The sequence below is a fragment of the Strix aluco genome, chromosome 23 (genome assembly GCF_031877795.1).
Source record: "Strix aluco isolate bStrAlu1 chromosome 23, bStrAlu1.hap1, whole genome shotgun sequence".
Classification (NCBI taxonomy): Eukaryota; Metazoa; Chordata; class Aves; order Strigiformes; family Strigidae; genus Strix; species Strix aluco.
The window spans coordinates 1713596-1732230 of record NC_133953.1 but is presented as its reverse complement, the minus strand read 5'-3'; the positions used below and the strand labels follow the sequence as shown (position 1 = coordinate 1732230).

The 18635-nt window shown below is 42.2% G+C and overlaps 1 protein-coding gene across 7 annotated transcripts in view; it reads left to right on the top strand.

Annotated features, from left to right (window-relative positions):
- Positions 1-18635, top strand: part of NCAM1 (neural cell adhesion molecule 1) — a 143242-nt gene that overhangs the window by 106225 nt on the left and 18382 nt on the right. For 6 of the 7 annotated variants that reach the window (XM_074849052.1, XM_074849051.1, XM_074849057.1 and 3 more), the window contains 2 exons: positions 14335-14459; positions 16325-16505. In XM_074849052.1, coding sequence (XP_074705153.1) covers positions 14335-14459; positions 16325-16505 — 306 coding nt within the window. Of the gene's footprint in view, positions 1-1532; positions 1575-2734; positions 2738-14334; positions 14460-16324; positions 16506-18635 lie in introns of all 7 variants that reach the window. The other variant, XM_074849056.1, reaches the window with a different exon arrangement.

Below are 18635 nucleotides of genomic sequence, written 5' to 3'. Positions count from 1 at the left end.
TGCAGGACTACCTAAAACTAAACCATGTGACTAAGAGCATTGTCCAGATGCTCCTTGAACTCTGACAGGCTTGGTGCCTTTACCACTTCCCTGGGGAGCCTGTTCCAGTGACCAACCACCCTCTCGGTAAAGATCCTTTCTCTAATGTCCAATCTGAACTTCCCCTGATGCAACTTCATTCCATTTCCTTGTTTCCTATCACTACCCACCAGAGAGAGGAGGTTGGCACCTCCCCCTCTGCTGCCCCCCTTGAGGAAGTTGTAGACTGCAATGAGGGCAACCCCTCAGCTGAACAAGCCAAGTGACCTCAGCCGCTCCTCGTAAATCTTGCCAAGACCTTTCACCATCTTGGTCACCTTCCTCTGGACACACTCTAATAGTCTGATGTCCTTCTTACACTGAGGCACCCAAAACTGCACCCAGTACTCGAGGTGAGGATGCCCCAGTGCAGTGTAGAGTAGGACAGTCAGCCCCCTCGACTGGCTAGCTACACTGTGCTTGATGGACCCCAGGCCATGGTTGGCCCTTTTGGCTGCCAGGGCACACTGTTGGCTCATATTCAACTTGCCATCAACTCAGATCACCAGATCTCTTTCCACAGCACTGCTCTCCAGACTCTCAAGATGTCTGATTTACCCCTCTTTATAGCTGTAATTCTCTGCCTGGTCTTGAAGACGTGACAGTGATAATTCTTTTGTTTTTAAAGATGCTATATACAATAGTAGAGAAATCCCTCACAACTCGTGTCTCTCACGCTGCGTTCTTCCCACGACTTTTGCAAGTAGAGACATTCTTCTTTGTCCTTCTGTCCTGGTAATCCTTGTATTCAGTGCTTGTACTGCCTTTGCTCTCGGGAGTGGTGTGCTCAGCAGGGTTCCCAAGGGGCTTTCAGTCCGACTCTTCTCTCAAAACTGCCTTATTTCTCAAGGGTGCTTACACCTTGTTGAGCTGTTAGATCTTTTTTCCTCCTCTCTGCCCTAGTGCCTAGAGGTGAGAAAGGATGGTGTGTCAGAAGGGTAAGTTCTTATTGGTCCTTGCTCCTTTGTCTTCTATAGTTGGGCAAAAGCTAGCAACAGTGTCCTGCTCTAGAGGGCCTCCCAGAAATTCCAGTATTTAACAGGCTAGCAGCATGTGAACCTCAGTTGCTATTTGGGCTAAAAGTAGTCAAAAATGCTGTAGCTGTCTCTGAAATTAGATTCAGAGCTTCCAAACTCTTCAGGATGAAAAAGCATCAGTAGGGACCCTTGGAGCTGTAGGTTGCTGCAGGAACCATGCGGTGCAGGCTGGCTTCCCTGTCACCTGGAGGGGCCTGTGTCTGGCAGCACAACTCTGCCTGTGGAGAGGGGCTGGAAAACAGCAGCAGCAGAGCAGTTTCTGCAGCCTCTTCAGGTAATCCACATCTGTCGTAAGGAATCGGTACCATTCTCGCTCTCCTCATTGACCTCCTCTCTTTCCTTTCTATTGCCTCTGCGTCTTATTTACATGGTATGCTTCACCTTTACATGTCCTATCTAACCTTCATGTTTCCATAGCAACTCAGCCTCTTGCTGAATCAGAAAGCTCAGAGCCACCAAGTGAGTAGATGGGAACTGCTTCCCTTTGGTCTGGAGTGCTATTTGTTATGCTGTAGCCCTTCTACCAAGGGAATTAAAGCACTGTGCCACATTACTTTGATGTCTGTTAACCAACGATCTGGCATTAATGTGTTGTGTGAGCATGTAGCTGTTAAGAACCCAGCATGGTACCACTCTTCCTCCTCCTCGTGTTGTCCTACCAAGCATGCAGTTAAAAAAGGAGGGGGAGAAAGAGGGGGGGGAAAAAAAAAAGATAATTATCATTTCCAAAAGAAATGTTTTCCTTTCACATTTTTCATTAGTGATTTTAGTGTTGAAGCTGCCTTCACAGAAGGGACTTGGACTAAAGAATCTTCTTACTACCCTGCCTTGCTCTATTTTCTGTGAATTTAGGGAGATACAGTTGATACTACAACTATAGATGTTGGACGTTGAAAGAAGACACAAATGAGGAGGTAGAATATATGACAGGAGAGGGGACTGTGGGGAGAGGGAGCATTGCCCCATCTTACCACTGATGCCATGCCTGCATTAAAAGAGGTCTAAGACTTCGTAAGTCCATATCTGAAATGGGAATTGGATTCAGATTCCCTCAGTTCTTGCTTGGTACATTGTTGGTTAGCCATTCCTAGTGAGACTGAGTCAGGTAAGCAGATGCTTCCATGCTGGATCTGAGTAGTCTAAGGAAAAATAGCTAAAACTTGCATTAGTTGATTTGTACGTAAAAGAACCTTTTGAAATGTCTGGTTTAGACGAGCTGTTGAGAGTTCAGTGATGCACCTTCCTCGTACTGAGTGGATGTATCAGATGTGTGATTTTAATCCCTACTTGTCGGAGATTTATAGCCAATCATATGCTGACATGAAAGCCAAGCAAATATTTGCAACACAGTTCTGGAAGGTGGAGAAAAACACTGAGGAAGACGTAGGTTTGCATGGTGCATATGTGTGTTTTGGACAAAATCATTTCTACAAAGTCAAATGCCTTTCTTTTGATTCACAATAATAAAACGTGTGTGTTTCTGTGAGTATGGTCTTTCAGACTGGCTATAAATCTGTGTGTTTTACTTGCAGTGGGTTAGAAATGGTTCATCACTTCTCAATGGAAAGATACTAAACGCATGAAGTGTGTGATTGTTTGGGGGTTTGGGATGGAGGGAGAGGGTAGTACAGCTAGTCTAGAACTGTCAAAGGAATTTTTAAAAAAGTTATTACTGCATTTATGACTGGCACGTTCCCTGGTCTTACACGTTGCATGAAATGTATTTTTATCAGTGACCACAACAAATGCTTTCATTCTTGCAGTATTTTTCATGTATACAACATGCCAAACCGTAATTCCTGATGCATCTGAAGTCACAGTGGTTCTGTATTGCTGAAGAGAACTTTTAATTCAAATCAGATTTGGAGGGTGGGGTGGGGAGGGTGAAGGGCAGGGGAAAGGTGGCAACCAGCAGGTCTACTAATAATCTTTTATTTCTTAGGAGGTAGATTCCATTATGGCTGTTCACGTGTGGGGCTAGGATATAGCTTCTCTTGTGAGGGAAAACGTGTTAATGTTCTGCAGAACATCCTTTGTTCCTTAAAAAGAATGGGTCTTTTTACCCAGAAAAGCTACTAAGAGCTAGTTCATGATAAACATTTTCCACACTTTTTTGAGGTGGGGGGGTGCGGGGGGGGAGGATGTATGTGTGACTGTTGGGTTTTCTAAGGGTAAAAGTTTCCATTTTCACCTACGCTGAAGTTCAGGCTCTTACACTGAACAGAAGCAGACCTGACACCTCACTGCCTCATTGGCATTTGGGTACATAGTCAGTTTATGCAAATAGTAGACAAATTTGTTTTGTATGCTAAGTTGTTCTGCAGCATATGAATATGCTGTGTTCAACAGCATAAAAGGGCATTGGCACAAGGCAGATGCTCTTATAAGTTTGCATCATTTAATTATCGATGATGATGCTGAATGATCTTGTGTCTTACCCTCACCTAACCTCAGTGGTTAAATGGATGAAACCAAGAGCAATTAGAAATTAAGAGCTGCTGTGTAGCATCATGAAGTCAGGAAAGAACGATGGATCTAACTGAAACCTAATGAAGCTGAACGGAGTTTCTTCACTGAATTTAGAGTTTCTGACTTTGTGATCATATGGGAGGTGACTATAGTCATATAAGAAGTTTAGGAATGTGTATCTCCTTTGACTTAATCCTCTTAGGTTGCTTGGATAAATAGTGCTGTATTAGTGGCAGTAATAAAGTTGTTCTTGCTGCTGTCTCCACTGTGGAATCTGTTTTGCCTAGCAATGTTTGAGGTCACTTGAAAAAGGTTTTTTTTTTTTCAGTTGAGGTACTAACTTGGGTCTTTATCTGGCCTCCTGTTTTTTCAGAATCTATAGGAACTTCTGTTGTATTTACTAGATACTGGCCAAGAGATTCAAAAGTTGCAGGATGAGGGAGGTGGAGGACACTGAGCAAGAGACATGCAGATGGAAAGCCAAGTGTATTTTTTCTATAAAATCCGTGTTATCTTGCACAGTGCATCCAGTCAAATCAAAATAGGTTGCGGTCTTGGGAAAAAGGTGACATGGGCATCCCAAGGAGCTGCTGACTCTTTTTTTTTTTGCTTTGGAAATTCTTCCCCCAAGAAACAGGCCTGGCCACCAAGTATTTATTATAACAAGATAGACATGTGCGTGTTTGGGAAGCTTGTTTACAGAAAAAGTGAAAGTTTGATAGCAGCTGTTGATTAATTTGACTTTCACACTCCTTTTCTTTTTGTTTTCCCTTTCACTCGTTCCAGATTTACCAGAAGTGAGTACACATGTGTCTGTTCTCTGCCACTGCCTGTGTCCAACCAGAATCCAAGAGCTACTGTTGCAGTGCCTTGAGGCAAACAATGCTGAGGTCCCTGTCTCTGAGTGAACTTCATGTTCAGAGACAACCCTTAAGATCTAGTTAGCTGTGGAGCTTGGGAGAACAGACAAAACTGCACCTCTCCTTTTCGTGCTTTTTAAAAATATGATCTGGGAGTAAGCTGGCCAGTGGTCCATATCTCTTAACAAGCCCTGATAATAACAGTAGCTATAAAAGACATTTTTGCCAGGTTCCTTGGTCCCGAGAGAAACAGAGCTGACTGAAAGCCCTTGTGTTTTCAGGTTCACAGCACTGCCTGTGGGTACCAGGGCCTCGTTCCTCCTGCAAGCTCCAAGACAATCAGTGTTCTGACTGCCTGACTTCTACCCATGACAGCAGGATGAATTTCAAGGTTTTAAGCTAAGGACAGTATTTCCAGATGTCATCTGTGTCTTAGAAGCCTCATCCAAAGTAGCTTTTGGTTATATTTATACTGCTAAACTTGCCCTTGTTCTTTAAAGCTTTCTCTCTGGAGGAAGCGATCTGAAAGTCAACATCTCTTGCCTGTTTTTAAATCTTATGTTACCTTAAATTTACTGGGGATTTGGAAATATGTTTCCTCATGAGCAGGAGACACTGAATGCCTTTCCAGGCAATCTCACAGTAACTCAGCTTCCCTCCTTCATGATGCTCCTGCCTAGAGTTCCATGAATCTATGTTTATAACTAGAGACAATGGATTGAAAGTTTAGATGTAACAAATTGATTTTATGTTTTGTATCATCAGTTCTTTCCCCGGTAATGGTATGCCCTTAATCTTGTCAGATATAAGCACCCAAAAGATTGAAGGTTTAATTCTCTTTACATCATATTAACAGGGAAGGACCAGAGCACTGTGAAGTAGCCTCATTAAGACGAGACAGAGGAATGATCATAAAAAATGCAAGTTTTAAAGTAGATAGTAATTTAGGAAGGGAAACAGAGCATGGAGTTAGTGATGTCCTCCAGTCCAACAACTGATTATTTTTTTTTATTCCGTGCCCCTGTCACAGTCTGTGCACTTTTTCATCTCTTTCAGCAGTAGCTGTCTTCCACGTGCCATCTTTGTAATTAATTTCCAGTGCAGAGTACTTCATCTTCTCCTCTTTGACAGAAAAGCCCCTTGCACACACGAAATCATCAGTGTAATTCATTGTGCGTGACTCATGCCATTCCTTGAATCTTCAGGCTGAATGTGATGGATGGAGTTTGTGCCCTCTGAGTGATAGCTGTCAGTCTGACCAGATTCTGGTTGCAGCTCTTTGATTGAAAGCTCTGTCCTGGGAAATGTAAACACGTAGTAGATTTTTCTCCTTTTCAGTTGTTACTGATATTGGTATTTAGGAAGACATTTGTTTCTGCAGAGGGGAGAATACATCAATGTGAAATGCCAAGGTTTGTCTTCACTGAACTATGTGGGCTATGATTTTGACCATTTCACCTCTGCTGCCTGGACTGTTTCTGAATAACAATGTATTCCCTTTTTCTTTCCAACAGTCTTGTATCCAACAGTCTTGTGGATTCCTTCAGCTGTCCAAGTTCCGGTGCACACTCTACAATAATTTTTGTTTCTTCTTTGACTTGGTATTAATAAGCAGACTGCTGCTGTGCCTAACACAAGGTCGTAACTCAGTGCTCTCCGTGGTTTAATATTCTTATATTTCCAGGCGATTTTACTGTCTCCCCAGTGTTTCTGATATATACTGGCTAATTTAATTTTGTTTCTATTTTATTTAGTCTGTAATTCTGTTGTTGATTTTTCCCTTGCCCATTGTTTACATCAGTTTTTTAATTTTTTTGTATTTTCCATGTGACCTCCTCCACTTTCCTTTCAACCAATCATGTGCGTGCGTATCATGTGACTTTGTCATGTGGCTTGCATGGTGCTGATGATGTCGTCCACGCTGGTGAACAGAAGGTAAAATACTTTGTTCTGATTGGTTGCCTAGATTTGGGGTGAGGATTCCCCTCTGGTCAGTGACCAGGGATTTCCAAATTCCATCACTCCAAAATCCTTCTACAAGCCTTTTGGAGAAGTCGCTCACCACTGTCTGCATATGAAGAACTCAACTTCAGTTTTCCACACTGAGCTTGAAAAAACTTGGGGGAAAAAAAAAAAAAGGAGGCTCCGTCATTTGCTTCTTTTGCTCTCAGAATCCAACAGTCAGCATTCTAGTAAGGTTCTAAAACCCACTTGGCATTAACACCAATGGCAAAAATGCTTTTGCCGTTCAGGGTGCCAGTGTGCCAACTACAGACTGCCAGGTGATGGGAGGTTGTGGGCAGATGCTCACATAACGTGAACACCATATCACCTGTTGCTTTATCAGCATTTTGACCCTATACAGTACACGTTTATATAGATACAGACACACACACACACACATATTCACACTATACATATTTAGTAACCTATCAAAAGAATCCAAAACTCCCTATCTCTAAAATTTAGTTATTGGTAAGTATGTCACATTATGATTTAAGAAAGACTTTTTTATCATAAGTAAAACTTAAGCATAGCTAGAGTGGGAACTGTGTTTTTATAAAGCAGTATATATAGGCACACGCAGAGTACAGGATGGGAGCTAGACTTCGCACAATTTGCATCAGAAGTACTATTGCACCTTTCTTGCCAGAGCACCTCTTCCTCCCACACGGTGTCTCGGAGCCTGGCAAGGGATTTAATCTGAACTCATTTACCAGCAACAGTTACAGTAGATGGTGATCTCCATGAAATCAAGAAGCAAATGATTGACCCTTGCAGCTTCTGGAGATGAAATCAGTCTCCAAGTAAAGTGTGTGGTAGTGAGAACAATTTCTGCAATGTTGTGATTTTTACAACTTTACTTAATACTCTGTGCATAATCTGAAGGGGGGGAGGGAGGGAAACTCCTGCTGTTCTGCTTCCCCAACTAAACAAATAATTTTGAAAACCAGGAAGCAATTGGCTTTTTTTCAATCCATGAATACCGAAATCACCTTATTGTCTTGGACCAACACCTGGAAAGGATTTAGGCTGGGGTTTGCCAGGGAAACAAAACTAACACCAGTAACCTTCCCACATGACTGCATGCATGGGAAGCAGCCCCTCTTCCCCTGGTCTCTTCCCTCTCTGGTCGAAATCCAGGAGGATTGAAGACTTGGTTGTCTTGTTTTTGCATGTTCTTCTGGTTTTGTTCCTTATTTTTGATTGTGATGTTTGCTTCTCTTGTGTGCATTCTGAAGACTCCCTACCTATTCTTTCTCACCCGTGTATATTTACCACTTGTGGAGACTTTTCCATGGGTATGGCTGATGTTTGTTTCCAATTGTGACACTGTAGGTCACAATCTACTCCTATTTACACGATGGTCAAAGATTGCAGAAATCAGCTGATTCCTTGTTCATGTGTTGCAGAAATTACCATAAGGACAGCAAAGATGCAGGATCTTTCTTCAGTGCCAGCTGGGGAAGGATTTAAACTCATAAAGGGCTGCAGTTGTCTAGTAACCAATTTGAACTTCTTTTCAAAGGTGGGCAGAAGGAACACATATGGTGGGAGTGGACAAGAGATGTGATAAAAGGTCTCTGTTGTCTGCACTGCTGTCATTTCTGGGGTCCAGCACACATTCACTGCCCTATGACTAGAGAAAAGTTTATGTTGCTTTTTCATATTCTCTTTTCTCCCCGCCTCAAGTTTTCACTACAGCTGCATCCAGTCCTGGTGCTTGTGGTGCTCTCTGAAAACCAGATAATTAAAAACAGTTAGCTTATTCTGAAATCCAACTACATCAGACTAGTATTAGATCAAGGAAGCTCTTTGAATATAAATTAAACAACAGTGAAAGGATACCAGGAAACATTTACTGCTTACCTGCAGCAGGAGATTATTGGTGCTAATGGTTTAACCAGAGTGGATAAAAAAAAATTTGAAAATGTTACAGCTCAGAGCACTGTCCTCAGCTACCCTCACATCATGTGTAGGAGCTAACTGGTAGTGATTCAGGCTTCAGGAGCCTGCTGAACAGTTCCTTATCTCAAGTGCAGTTGGTCAGATTCATTATGAGTTATCTAAAGCCCAAAGAATGGATTTCTGATCTTAACAGTGGATTACCAGTGATGTGTACCCTGACAGGGCAGTGCCAACATAAATAATGCTTCACTTCATGCATGTACTGTCCTGTATTCTTACCAGAGCAAAGCATTGGCTTCTTCCTTTCTGAAAGTTGCAAACTTGGTTGCTGGAAGAGCAAGACCATGCAGTAACGCTTAGATGGCTCCTGGGACCTGCACTGTAATCCAGTACAGTGCAGCAATTGGGTAGCCCTCATGGAAAGCAGCAGAATGATTGTGCTGCTTCCTAGAAAGATAGGAGCCACAAGGCTGGAGCCACCTAGTCCCACTGTCTTGTGTCTCGCACTGGCCAGCGAGATGTTTCTGGCCTAAAATCTGATATGAGGCTAAGCAACGCATCAGGAGTCTTGCCTGATGTCATTATTGTTTCTTAAGAAGCCAGCCATAAGGAATATGTGGAGGGATCTGGACAGATGAGTGATGAAGAGCTTGAGTCTGATGTTTTTCATGCAGCTCTTTGTGGTTGTAAAGGTAAAGAAAGAAGAGTTAATGGGGGGGGGGAAAAAAAAAAAAGTAAGTCCCTAGAGCCACAGAAGATGTGAGAACAGAAACAAACCTGGTTTCCTTAAAAGGCACTAAAAAGATTGAAGGCTATGTATTTCACAGCTCATCATTTCTGGACAAGGGCACCTTTGGAAGAGCCTTCATAGAGTGGATGAGTTGCCTTTCAAAATACAGGACTTCATGAGCATTTTTGAATTCAGCTCCAGAGGGTTGCTCAAAAATAGTTTAAATTGCACAAAGCAGGCAGCGTGACACGCACGTCTGTTGGCTTTTCTCATGGGTAAAGCAACCTGTTTGGTTTACTTTTTCCCTATGCTGAAAAGCGTCCTGTGGGTGAAGTTTAAATCAGTGGAAGTGGTCAAGTTCTAACAAAACATGTCGGGTGGCTAAACCTGTAAACTTTACATCTCTGAGCAAAATCCATCCCATTTCTCAGAGAGAGTAAAGCATAGGGGTGAAAATTCAAGCTACTTGTCTTCTGCCCTCCAGGGGCCTCCTTGTATTATTGAAGATTCTCGCTGCTGGGCTGAAGGAGGTGCCGTCTGGCTCAGAGCGAGTCACTCAGCATTGTCACGCCGTGGAGTGAAAGTGTAAGATCCTGCATCCCTCCCTCTGCAGCAGACTGAATTCTAAGCAGATAGGAGTCCGTAAAATGATTGTACAGCGGAAGTCTGGCATGCTTGGAGCTGTCTGCTCGCAGTAAGCTAAGCAGCAGCATCACAAGGGGGATTCTTTAAGGATCCCACATTTTATGGGTGGAATAGGCAGATTTCTGCAATATGTCCAGTCAGCTCAGTGTAAATGGGAGATCCCCAGGCATGTAGCACACCTTTGTAATGCACTTTTTTGCTTTTCAGCCCCCATCCTGTAGGGACGATGCATGTTCTGTGAGCATGAGTTTCTTCTCTAACCTTCTGACAACCTTTTCTCTTCAGCTACTGACCTTTTGACTCATTATAGGGATGCTGATTCTGCTGGACTAAACTTTTCCCACTAAACTTCTTCCTTCTTTGTTTGAAACTACACACTAACCCATTTTTAATTTTACAGCCCCGTATCTGGATTACATCTGCCTTATGATAAATTAAATGCCATGTGTTTAAGGAGAGGAAACGAAAGTATTCTTCACCAGGGCTTGCACTGCTGTGCCTGTTGGGTTTCAGCCATTAGGCGTGGTCCATACTCTCCTATCTGAAAAGAATGTTGCTCAGAGCAGGAGTGTGTTTATTGGATAAGGAAGGAATTGGGAGCTAGAAACTGGACAACTCAAAGTGAAGAAAAGTTTCAGCAGAGAGGATAATTAATCAGTGGAATGGCAATGTATAAGGTACAGCAGCATCTCTGACATTTAAAATCTATCAAGAATGAGCATCTTTCCAAAGGATGTTCCTTCACATTTAGTCCTGGTGCTCAATCACTGGAAAAGTTTCTAGCCTGTGTTAGGTAAGAGGTCAAATCCTGTAAGTACAGTGTTCCCTTATCACTTCAAGATCTCTTTACTTATTACTAATTATCTTTCTCTGAGCTGAGGATGGGAAAGAGTACAAGGAGATGCTGATCTTGTTCTGCCTAGTTATCAGTAAAGCCATTCATCAAACCTACCACAAATACGGCAGCAGTTAAGCATTGGTGCTCATGAATGTTTCAGCAGTGCCAAGTGGCTCTGTGTCCAGCAAAATAAGTAGCCATGACTGCCCTGCCCCAGTTGTTACTGGGAGCTAGTTTCTTGTGTGGAAAAAATGATAGAACAAGACGTTTGTTTCTGGTTTCATTTAATTATCGGTTAATAGTCGTGACACAATTAGTGCAGTAATAACTTCTTCATCTCAAATCAACTCAGGAGTCAAAGCCAGTAACCTTTGTGGTGATATTTTTCTTTTAGGACTGAAGAAAGAAAAAGTATAATTGCTTGGTTAATATGATATTTTCAGTGTGAGGTACTTCTGCTCATCTAGAACTTGCTTTTTCCTGTTTAATTTTCAATCTGCAATGCACTATACGCATTTCGAATGCTTTCAGCATTTGTAATTCCAGGAGGAACATGGGCTGGGAAGGGCATTTCAGATATACAGCCTCAGTTAGTTGGCAGTAAAGATAAAAATCCAGCCTTTTGGTCTATACAGTAGATGGCAAATGTGGTCATCAGTTCAACACAAAGTTCTCCTGTTCTTTCTTGAGTATAGCCCTATACTGTGTGAGCCAGGAGAACTCCAGAGGCGTGCATAGCACCCCTTGTAACATGAACAGCAAAACCTGGTCCTGTGTGCCATCTGCTTCAAACCGCACTAGAGGTCCCTCCATGGTCACCTTGAGAGCATTACCTTTGGTTTTCAACGCACAGTCACTGAGAAACCTGTCACAGTGGGGAATACAGCTTTTGAGTGTCCAGCTCATATCATTGGAGTCTCATAATGGGGATATAGGCAGAGGCAAGGGTTTGGAAAAAGAAAAATATAACATGGAAAAAAAGGAGCATTCCCTCTTTATGTCTTCAATAGAAGTTAGTATGTTTTGAAACACAAATGTATGTATCTCACATCAAAGAGCTCTATGTATCCATGGATTGTAATTACCTTCTTGGAACAGTTGGTATGTTAGAGCATGTGTTAGCCTGCAAGAAAATTGAATTAATCTTAAACTACTGTTTTAGTCTAGGTCTTGCAGTTTTCTCACTGATGTTTCACCAAAAAAAATGTGCTTGCCTTCTTTCTTTGGAGGGTGGGGGGTGGTGGTGAATGGCTTCAAATGGCTTCTGAAGATCAGCTTTGAAAGATATTGAAAGATTGATCTCCTCTGGCCAGTCAGAAAGGCATGTGCTCTACATTAGTAGCTGAATACAAATCCAGACAGAAATGATTTTGAATTGAGAATGTTTTTTGGGTTGAAAGAAGCTCCTGTAAACACCCATGACTGAGGTTGTCTTTCAAAGTTGATCTTAATACAACTACTAGCTTATTATTTCCTTTCACTTTTAGTATAATGCAACAGAACTAAATATTTTTTAAAGTTTTATTCTAGGCAACAGGCTGAGCTTTTAAAAAGTCACAAATGTTACTTCAGTGTCCTGGTTTTGTTCTCATTTGGTTACATCAGGCTCTTAAGTCGTGAATGTCCCTGTTTCAGAGTTTTGACATTGCTCTCTCTGGGATACATTCAGAATTGGATCACTTTTTAATTGTATTTCACCACACATTGGTGTATCTGTGAGCCCGTTGTCCAAACCACAAGTGGCACTGCCAGTAAAGACAGAGGTGCTTTAGCAGAACTGTGGGTCGCTTCGAGCCAGAACGGTAAAGTGTGTGCTCAGCATTAGCAAACCTGTGCAAACGTTTGGGGCTGCGAACGTTTGGGAAGTGTATTTAGGTTCAAGGTGCACAGCAGAACTCGGGATGTGCATTGTCTGTTGTATTCTCTGTATATAAATTTCCCGTTGTGCGCTCTGAATGCGCTATTCACCACTCAGATTCTTAAACAGAAGTACTTTAAAAATGCATAAAATATGCATAACTGTGGTTAAACAGGGGTGTAGGAATTTTTTGCTTTTTAACAACCACTTTAATTGTTATATAAATTACCTGTAAGAATTAAGACCCTGTAATGAGACCAGCCAGCAGAGTAATTAATCTCAGGAGTTTGCTGGAATTGCTAACTGCAGCTGATTTGTAAGTTTACCTTACAAATAATTGCAGTGTTGGTTTTGCTCAAATTACCCATAAAGAAATTGGGCAGAATAGCTTCAGAGAACAGCAGCTAAAATGGTCGAAAGTTCTTAAGAAGCTTTTAAGCCCAGAATTCATGGTTTAAGCACTTAGACTACATCACATAGCTGATACTAAAGTCAATAAATACTGTAAAATGGCCTAGTAAGCTTCAGCAAGATTTATGATGAATTTTGTCAAGTCTTACTGATTGACTAGCATTTAAACTCAATAATAGCTCCAACTCCAATCTCAGATGAGTATTGGCGTAGAGAAACCTAAGCCTTTCCTGCCTTTATGTAAAATGGAGCAAAGCGAGCATCTGGGCACTGACAGAAAGTGAGCAGGATCTTGTGGTTGGTGTCACTTTTGAAAAGAGAGACCAGTGCTCTTTTATCATTTAAGTTCTCTTTTATCATTTAAGTTCTCTTGCTAATTTGATACTTACGTCGTTGGGGACAGAAGGTTTTCTGTTGATGAGTTTCTTTTTCCACAAAAACAAATAAATAGGTAATAATGCCTCTCGCATCCTGAGTTCACAGCCTGTCAGAACACTTCAGAAACAATTGATCCTGGGGTAATATGGAAGCAGAAGGAGAAAACATGCCTCTTGAGCAGTTTGTTGCAGTATTTCTGAAGGGGGGGGTGGGAGGTGTAAATACGTAATCAGACAATCTGTGAATTTGACTTTTGTCAGTGGTGGTGTAGTAAAGGTGCAAGAAGGAGGTACTTCAGTTGGGATTGGGGAGCCATCCTCTGCGGATCGTGTCTGCAGGTTATGGAGGAACTGGCTAGAAGAAGCAGTTGTTAGAGAGACATGGGTGTGGTTGTAAATGAGGGTGCCCTGCAGAGGCAAATGATAGCCCAGTTTTTTGCTGATGTCAGGGGTGCAAACTGGGAAATGAGAGCTTTTTCTTTTAGAAACTATTATTACAGAAGAGTGAAGGGGTCTAGTTCTCCCCAGCCTGTATTCGTTGCAGTTAGTTACACCAGTGCAATCTGAGTGAAAGGATGTGCTGTTGGGATGCAGTACCATTTTTTCCACACTCACATGAGCGCACTCATGAGTCTGGCCCAGCAACTATAAAATCTAAGCAACGTTTGAAGTGCAAACATAGTATGACAAGCATGATGTCCCTTTTCAGTGATGCTCTTTGCATCTACGTTTCACAGGAGCAGCCTGCCTGTTTGTCACGTACCCCATCTTGACATTTTCCAGGTGTTTCACATCAGTTTTTACAACAAAAGTAGCTAGGAACTGGTCATTGCTCTAGGATGTTCTTGGGGAAGGGTGGCATCTTCTTCATGTAGCTTCTGACTCCATTCAGGCACACACGGAAACGGTAACTTGTATCAGTGAAAACAAACTACCAAATACAAGAAATACTTGGGTCTTGCAAATATTTGTACCCTAAGCACACAGTGTCCTCACTGTCTGGGTCTGAGTGAGGCTGATGCCCTGACAGCTGAGTATAATGAAGTATTTTTCTGGTTTTGATAAGTAGTTTTTCCCTAATGATTTTTTTTACAAGTAAACATAAATCCACCATTGTTTCAGGGGAACCCAGCGCACCCAAACTGGAAGGTCAGATGGGAGAAGATGGAAACTCCATTAAAGTGAATGTTATCAAGCAGGATGATGGTGGCTCCCCAATTAGACATTATCTGATCAAATACAAAGCTGTAAGTATGACTGACACTCAAGCTTGATTTGTATTTAGCCTGTTAAGCACCCAGGCTTCACTACGTAGGCAGACAACCCTGAAGCTAAGATCTTGTAGGTAGGCCAGTATGGCAATACGTGCTGAGCGGGTGTGGTGGACGTGTACAGGGTATGAGATACGACGTGCACGGAAGCAACATACAGAATCTTTGTCCCATTTTCTTGCTTTTCACTTCAACTATGAAAGATTATTTCTCCATGCTGTCTTCTGTAGACCTGTGAATGTATGGTAATTACAAGCACTTAGTATTATTTTGTTTCATACACTTCTGAGATGGGATTGCCAGCAGCAATTTAAGTAGCTGGGGCTCAGAGGTTCATAGCAGAGCATTGCCCACCTTCAGACATGTATCTAATCATAACTTTCTGTTGGTCATCGAAACTGCCACATTTGATTGAGTAGTTTGTGCTTCAGTACCAAATTATTCTGCGGATTATTGAATGAGACATTCAATGCAGACACAGGTAAAGTGAGAGATGCTATTGGAAGTAGTTCCTGCTTAGGCCTAACTTAATCAGCTCTCACTGTAAATTACCCAGGATTGCAAAATACATGATTCTCTGAGCAAAATATCTAGCCCTAGCCTTGGGAAATAACACTTATGTGATGAGCAGCTAGTATTGTTGTAAGCTGAATGTGGCCCTTGTTTTGTGTTGGATGGTATTTTCTGGGTTTTTCCTACAAAAGAACACCCCGTCAGAGAGATTGCTTAGCACATCCTTGAGGAATAGGGCCTTGAGAGAGGGTCAAGGAGAATATGAAGGTCTTCAGAGCAGCAGAAGGAATTGCCAGAAGTTATTGAAGCTTTTTTCTGTTGTCTGTATACTTTCTTAGTCCTAATACACCTGGGGGCAGCTCAGTTGTACCAGTGTTTGAGTTGAAATATGGAAGCTTTCCAGCTATTTAAAGCAGGACACTTTCTCAGTGACTGAGTCTGGCAGATGTGATGCTGAACTAATTCTGTATTGGCTATTAGTAATCTTTTCTTTATGTTCTAGAAATGAACAATCCTTGGAGTAAAGTCCCAGAGCAAACTGTGCACTGCCATCTAGAAATCCCAAGAGTATTCATTACCACCATCATTTTGTGCATTTTAGGTTACTTCGAGCTTCTTAGAATGGGGAGAGTCTTTGGAATGTCAGAAGGACAATCTGGTATCACAGAACCATAAATTCCAGCAGAGATGGAAAAGTCTGTTAGCACATTTCAGTGCCAGAAAACTGCCTAAGACTGCCTCAAGGCACCTTGGCGGTGTTTTTTTCAAAACCATCTGGGTGAAATGTACATCTGGATTCCCGAAACTGGAGTAGGATTTATCAAAGTTACTACTTGTATGCACCTTTAAAAATACCTTAAACGGTGCAGGATTGAATGGTAGGGGTAAACTAGGCCAGGCCTGTGGTAAGAGGTAAATCTCTGTCTCAGATGATTTTAATTTGACATACTAAGACACGAAAGAACACTCTTAAAGTGCTTTGCAGGGCATAGACATACAGAAGTTGCAGCTTTTCCTCCCTGAAATGGAAGTAGCCTAGTGATGTGGCAAAGATCAGAGGAAGAACTGAGGGATTTTCTTCAGGTGTGGTAACACTGCAGAAAACAGGATTCTGATCAGGAAAGAAGCTGCTTCAGTATCTCTTGTCCTCTCCGCTTCAGAGCCAATAGCACGTGACATTTTGCACCCCTGAATTAGCTGAGGAGTGTGTGCTTGTGTAGAAACCTCCCCACTTTTCCATTTGTTAGCCATTACAGGGTTCTCAAAGCTGGCTACTAATGTTGTGCTCTGTGTTTTGCATCCCTGCCTATCATCTCACTGCTCTGCAGAAGCATTCCTCAGAATGGAAACCAGAGATCAGACTTCCGTCTGGCAGTGACCACGTGATGCTCAAGTCCCTGGACTGGAATGCGGAGTATGAGGTGTATGTGATAGCTGAAAACCAGCAAGGGAAGTCCAAACCAGCTCACTATGCTTTCCGAACTTCTGCTCAGCCTACTGTCATCCCAGGTACAGCAGTCATAAGCTTTACCATTGTTTTCTGCTTCCAATTAATGCAACAGTGCTGCATCCTTTAATGTGCCTGAGTAACCCTGACAACTTGCTTGCTTAAAGCCATTATCACAATTGGTTACCCATCCAAAGCTTAGTTTTTGCCATGTACATACCTGTACTGCAATCTGTGTTACAGTATGTACAGCGTTAGCAGTACACTGTTAGGAATGCTACATGACAAATCCTTGTCTGACTGTTTACAGGGAATGTTGGCTTTTTGTATCAGGGTAACACGATTGCCAGATGAGAAAAAGAGTGGATAGAAAATGCTTTCTGAAACGAGAAAGTAGGATTCCCATTTTAAACTAAAGCAAAAGAGACCATTCAGTTCTCTGGGGCTATGCTTTTCACAATGCAGATTTCTCTTCTGAATCTGCTTTGGGCTTGCTTACTGCTTGTTTGTCCATCCAGCTCAACCTCTGAAGAAATAAAGGTATAAGGAGTTTGCTAGCAGTTGGAAATTGAGGGGGTTAAAATCTTTCTCTGAAGCTTTTTTTATTAAATGAAAAGGAGATCAAATTACAGAAATTTTAAAACACCACTTTTTAATGTTGGGTAGAGCATGAGGAAAAAGTAACTAGCATTAGCGTGCTGCTGGAAACTCTTGCTTCAGACAGACTGTACTTAGCATGCTTAAAAAGTGAGGTAGAAGCACAAATGCTGCGATAAATAAGCAGACCCTATTAGCTGAGATGCCAGGAATTTGGCAGTTCACTGCAAGGTGTTGAAAGCACAGTTTAGTATCTTTTCCACACAGGTAGTAGTAGTGCACATTAAAAAACAAACAAAAAACTGGGAAAAAAAAAAAACTAAACCAAACAAAACCTGAAGGATGAAATTGCTGGACTACCTGTAAATTAAAGTTGTGATTGGTTAAAGGCAGATGGACGAGCTTTAAAGCTGATGAGTCAGTCACGATAAGTCCTCACTGCACAGCCAGAGTTAAGTATATTTATGCCAAAACTGGTGCTGACAGTCCATATTGAAGGGAGTGATTTGATTTATTTCTGTCTTCTAGCTTGTTAATTCAGTCTCATATTTTTCTTAAGAACAACTAGAGAGTTTTCTTCAGACATTGCCTTGCACCGAGAATTCAATCCTTGGTCTGCCCCCATTGCATCCACTCCCTTCTCGTCTGAAGGAAACAGCTGAGACCTTGTGCAGTTACATGCTGGAACTCCACTTGATGAAGCCAGATAACGTTGTTAAGCGTACAAATGAGTGACCTAGTTGGCTGGGCCTTGAAAAATGGGTATAGCAGGGAGGATGAGGATAGGGAGGAGGAGGGAAATGGGGCAAAAGAGGATTGGGTTGTGTGTTTGAGCAAGGCTGTAGTTTTGGGTGGAAGGACCCTCAGTAACTCATTAAGCAACTTACTCTCTGATTCTCATTTTCAACAGCTCTAATACTTGCTACCGTCACATATTTGAAGGACAACTGTGACTGATGTGGCAGGAGAAAGTGAGGGTAATTTGGCAAAGAGTGCCTTAAGGTCAGTTCAGAGCTGAACAGTCAAATGGGGTAGGCTGGAAACAGCAGAAAGTGGTTCCTTTGCACTGTGATGTACCTCCCCAGGGGAAGTTACAAGTACTGATCAGTCTTTTTGTTCCTCCACCGTGCTTTGTGTGCAACCATTGTTGCCTTCCTGTGCTGGTATTCTCTTTCAGCCTTTGTTACATGCCCAATGGGACAACAAAGCTACCTGGGACAGCTGGGATGTCTTGCACAGTTGCATTAGCAAATTTTGAGAATGCTGTTGCCTTTGGAATACACAGTGTTCATATACTAGGCCACGGCAATGGGAGGACCAATGAGCCCAGATGCCACTGAGCCCTCTAAATCCAACAGTAACGTGGGCAGGGACCCTCTAAAAAATGGGGGAGGGGGGGGAAGCCCAGTTTATTATCACAGGTGTAACTTTGGCCTCTGAAATTATTCCTCACTGAGTCTGGTGTGAAGCATGGGAGGAATCAGGATTTGAGGCTGCCACTCAAATATTGCACTTGGAAATGTCAGAAGCACGTTGAGAAGTTGTGTTGGAGTGCAGATAGGCTGCAGGATTGACCCAACAGATGGATGTAGTTG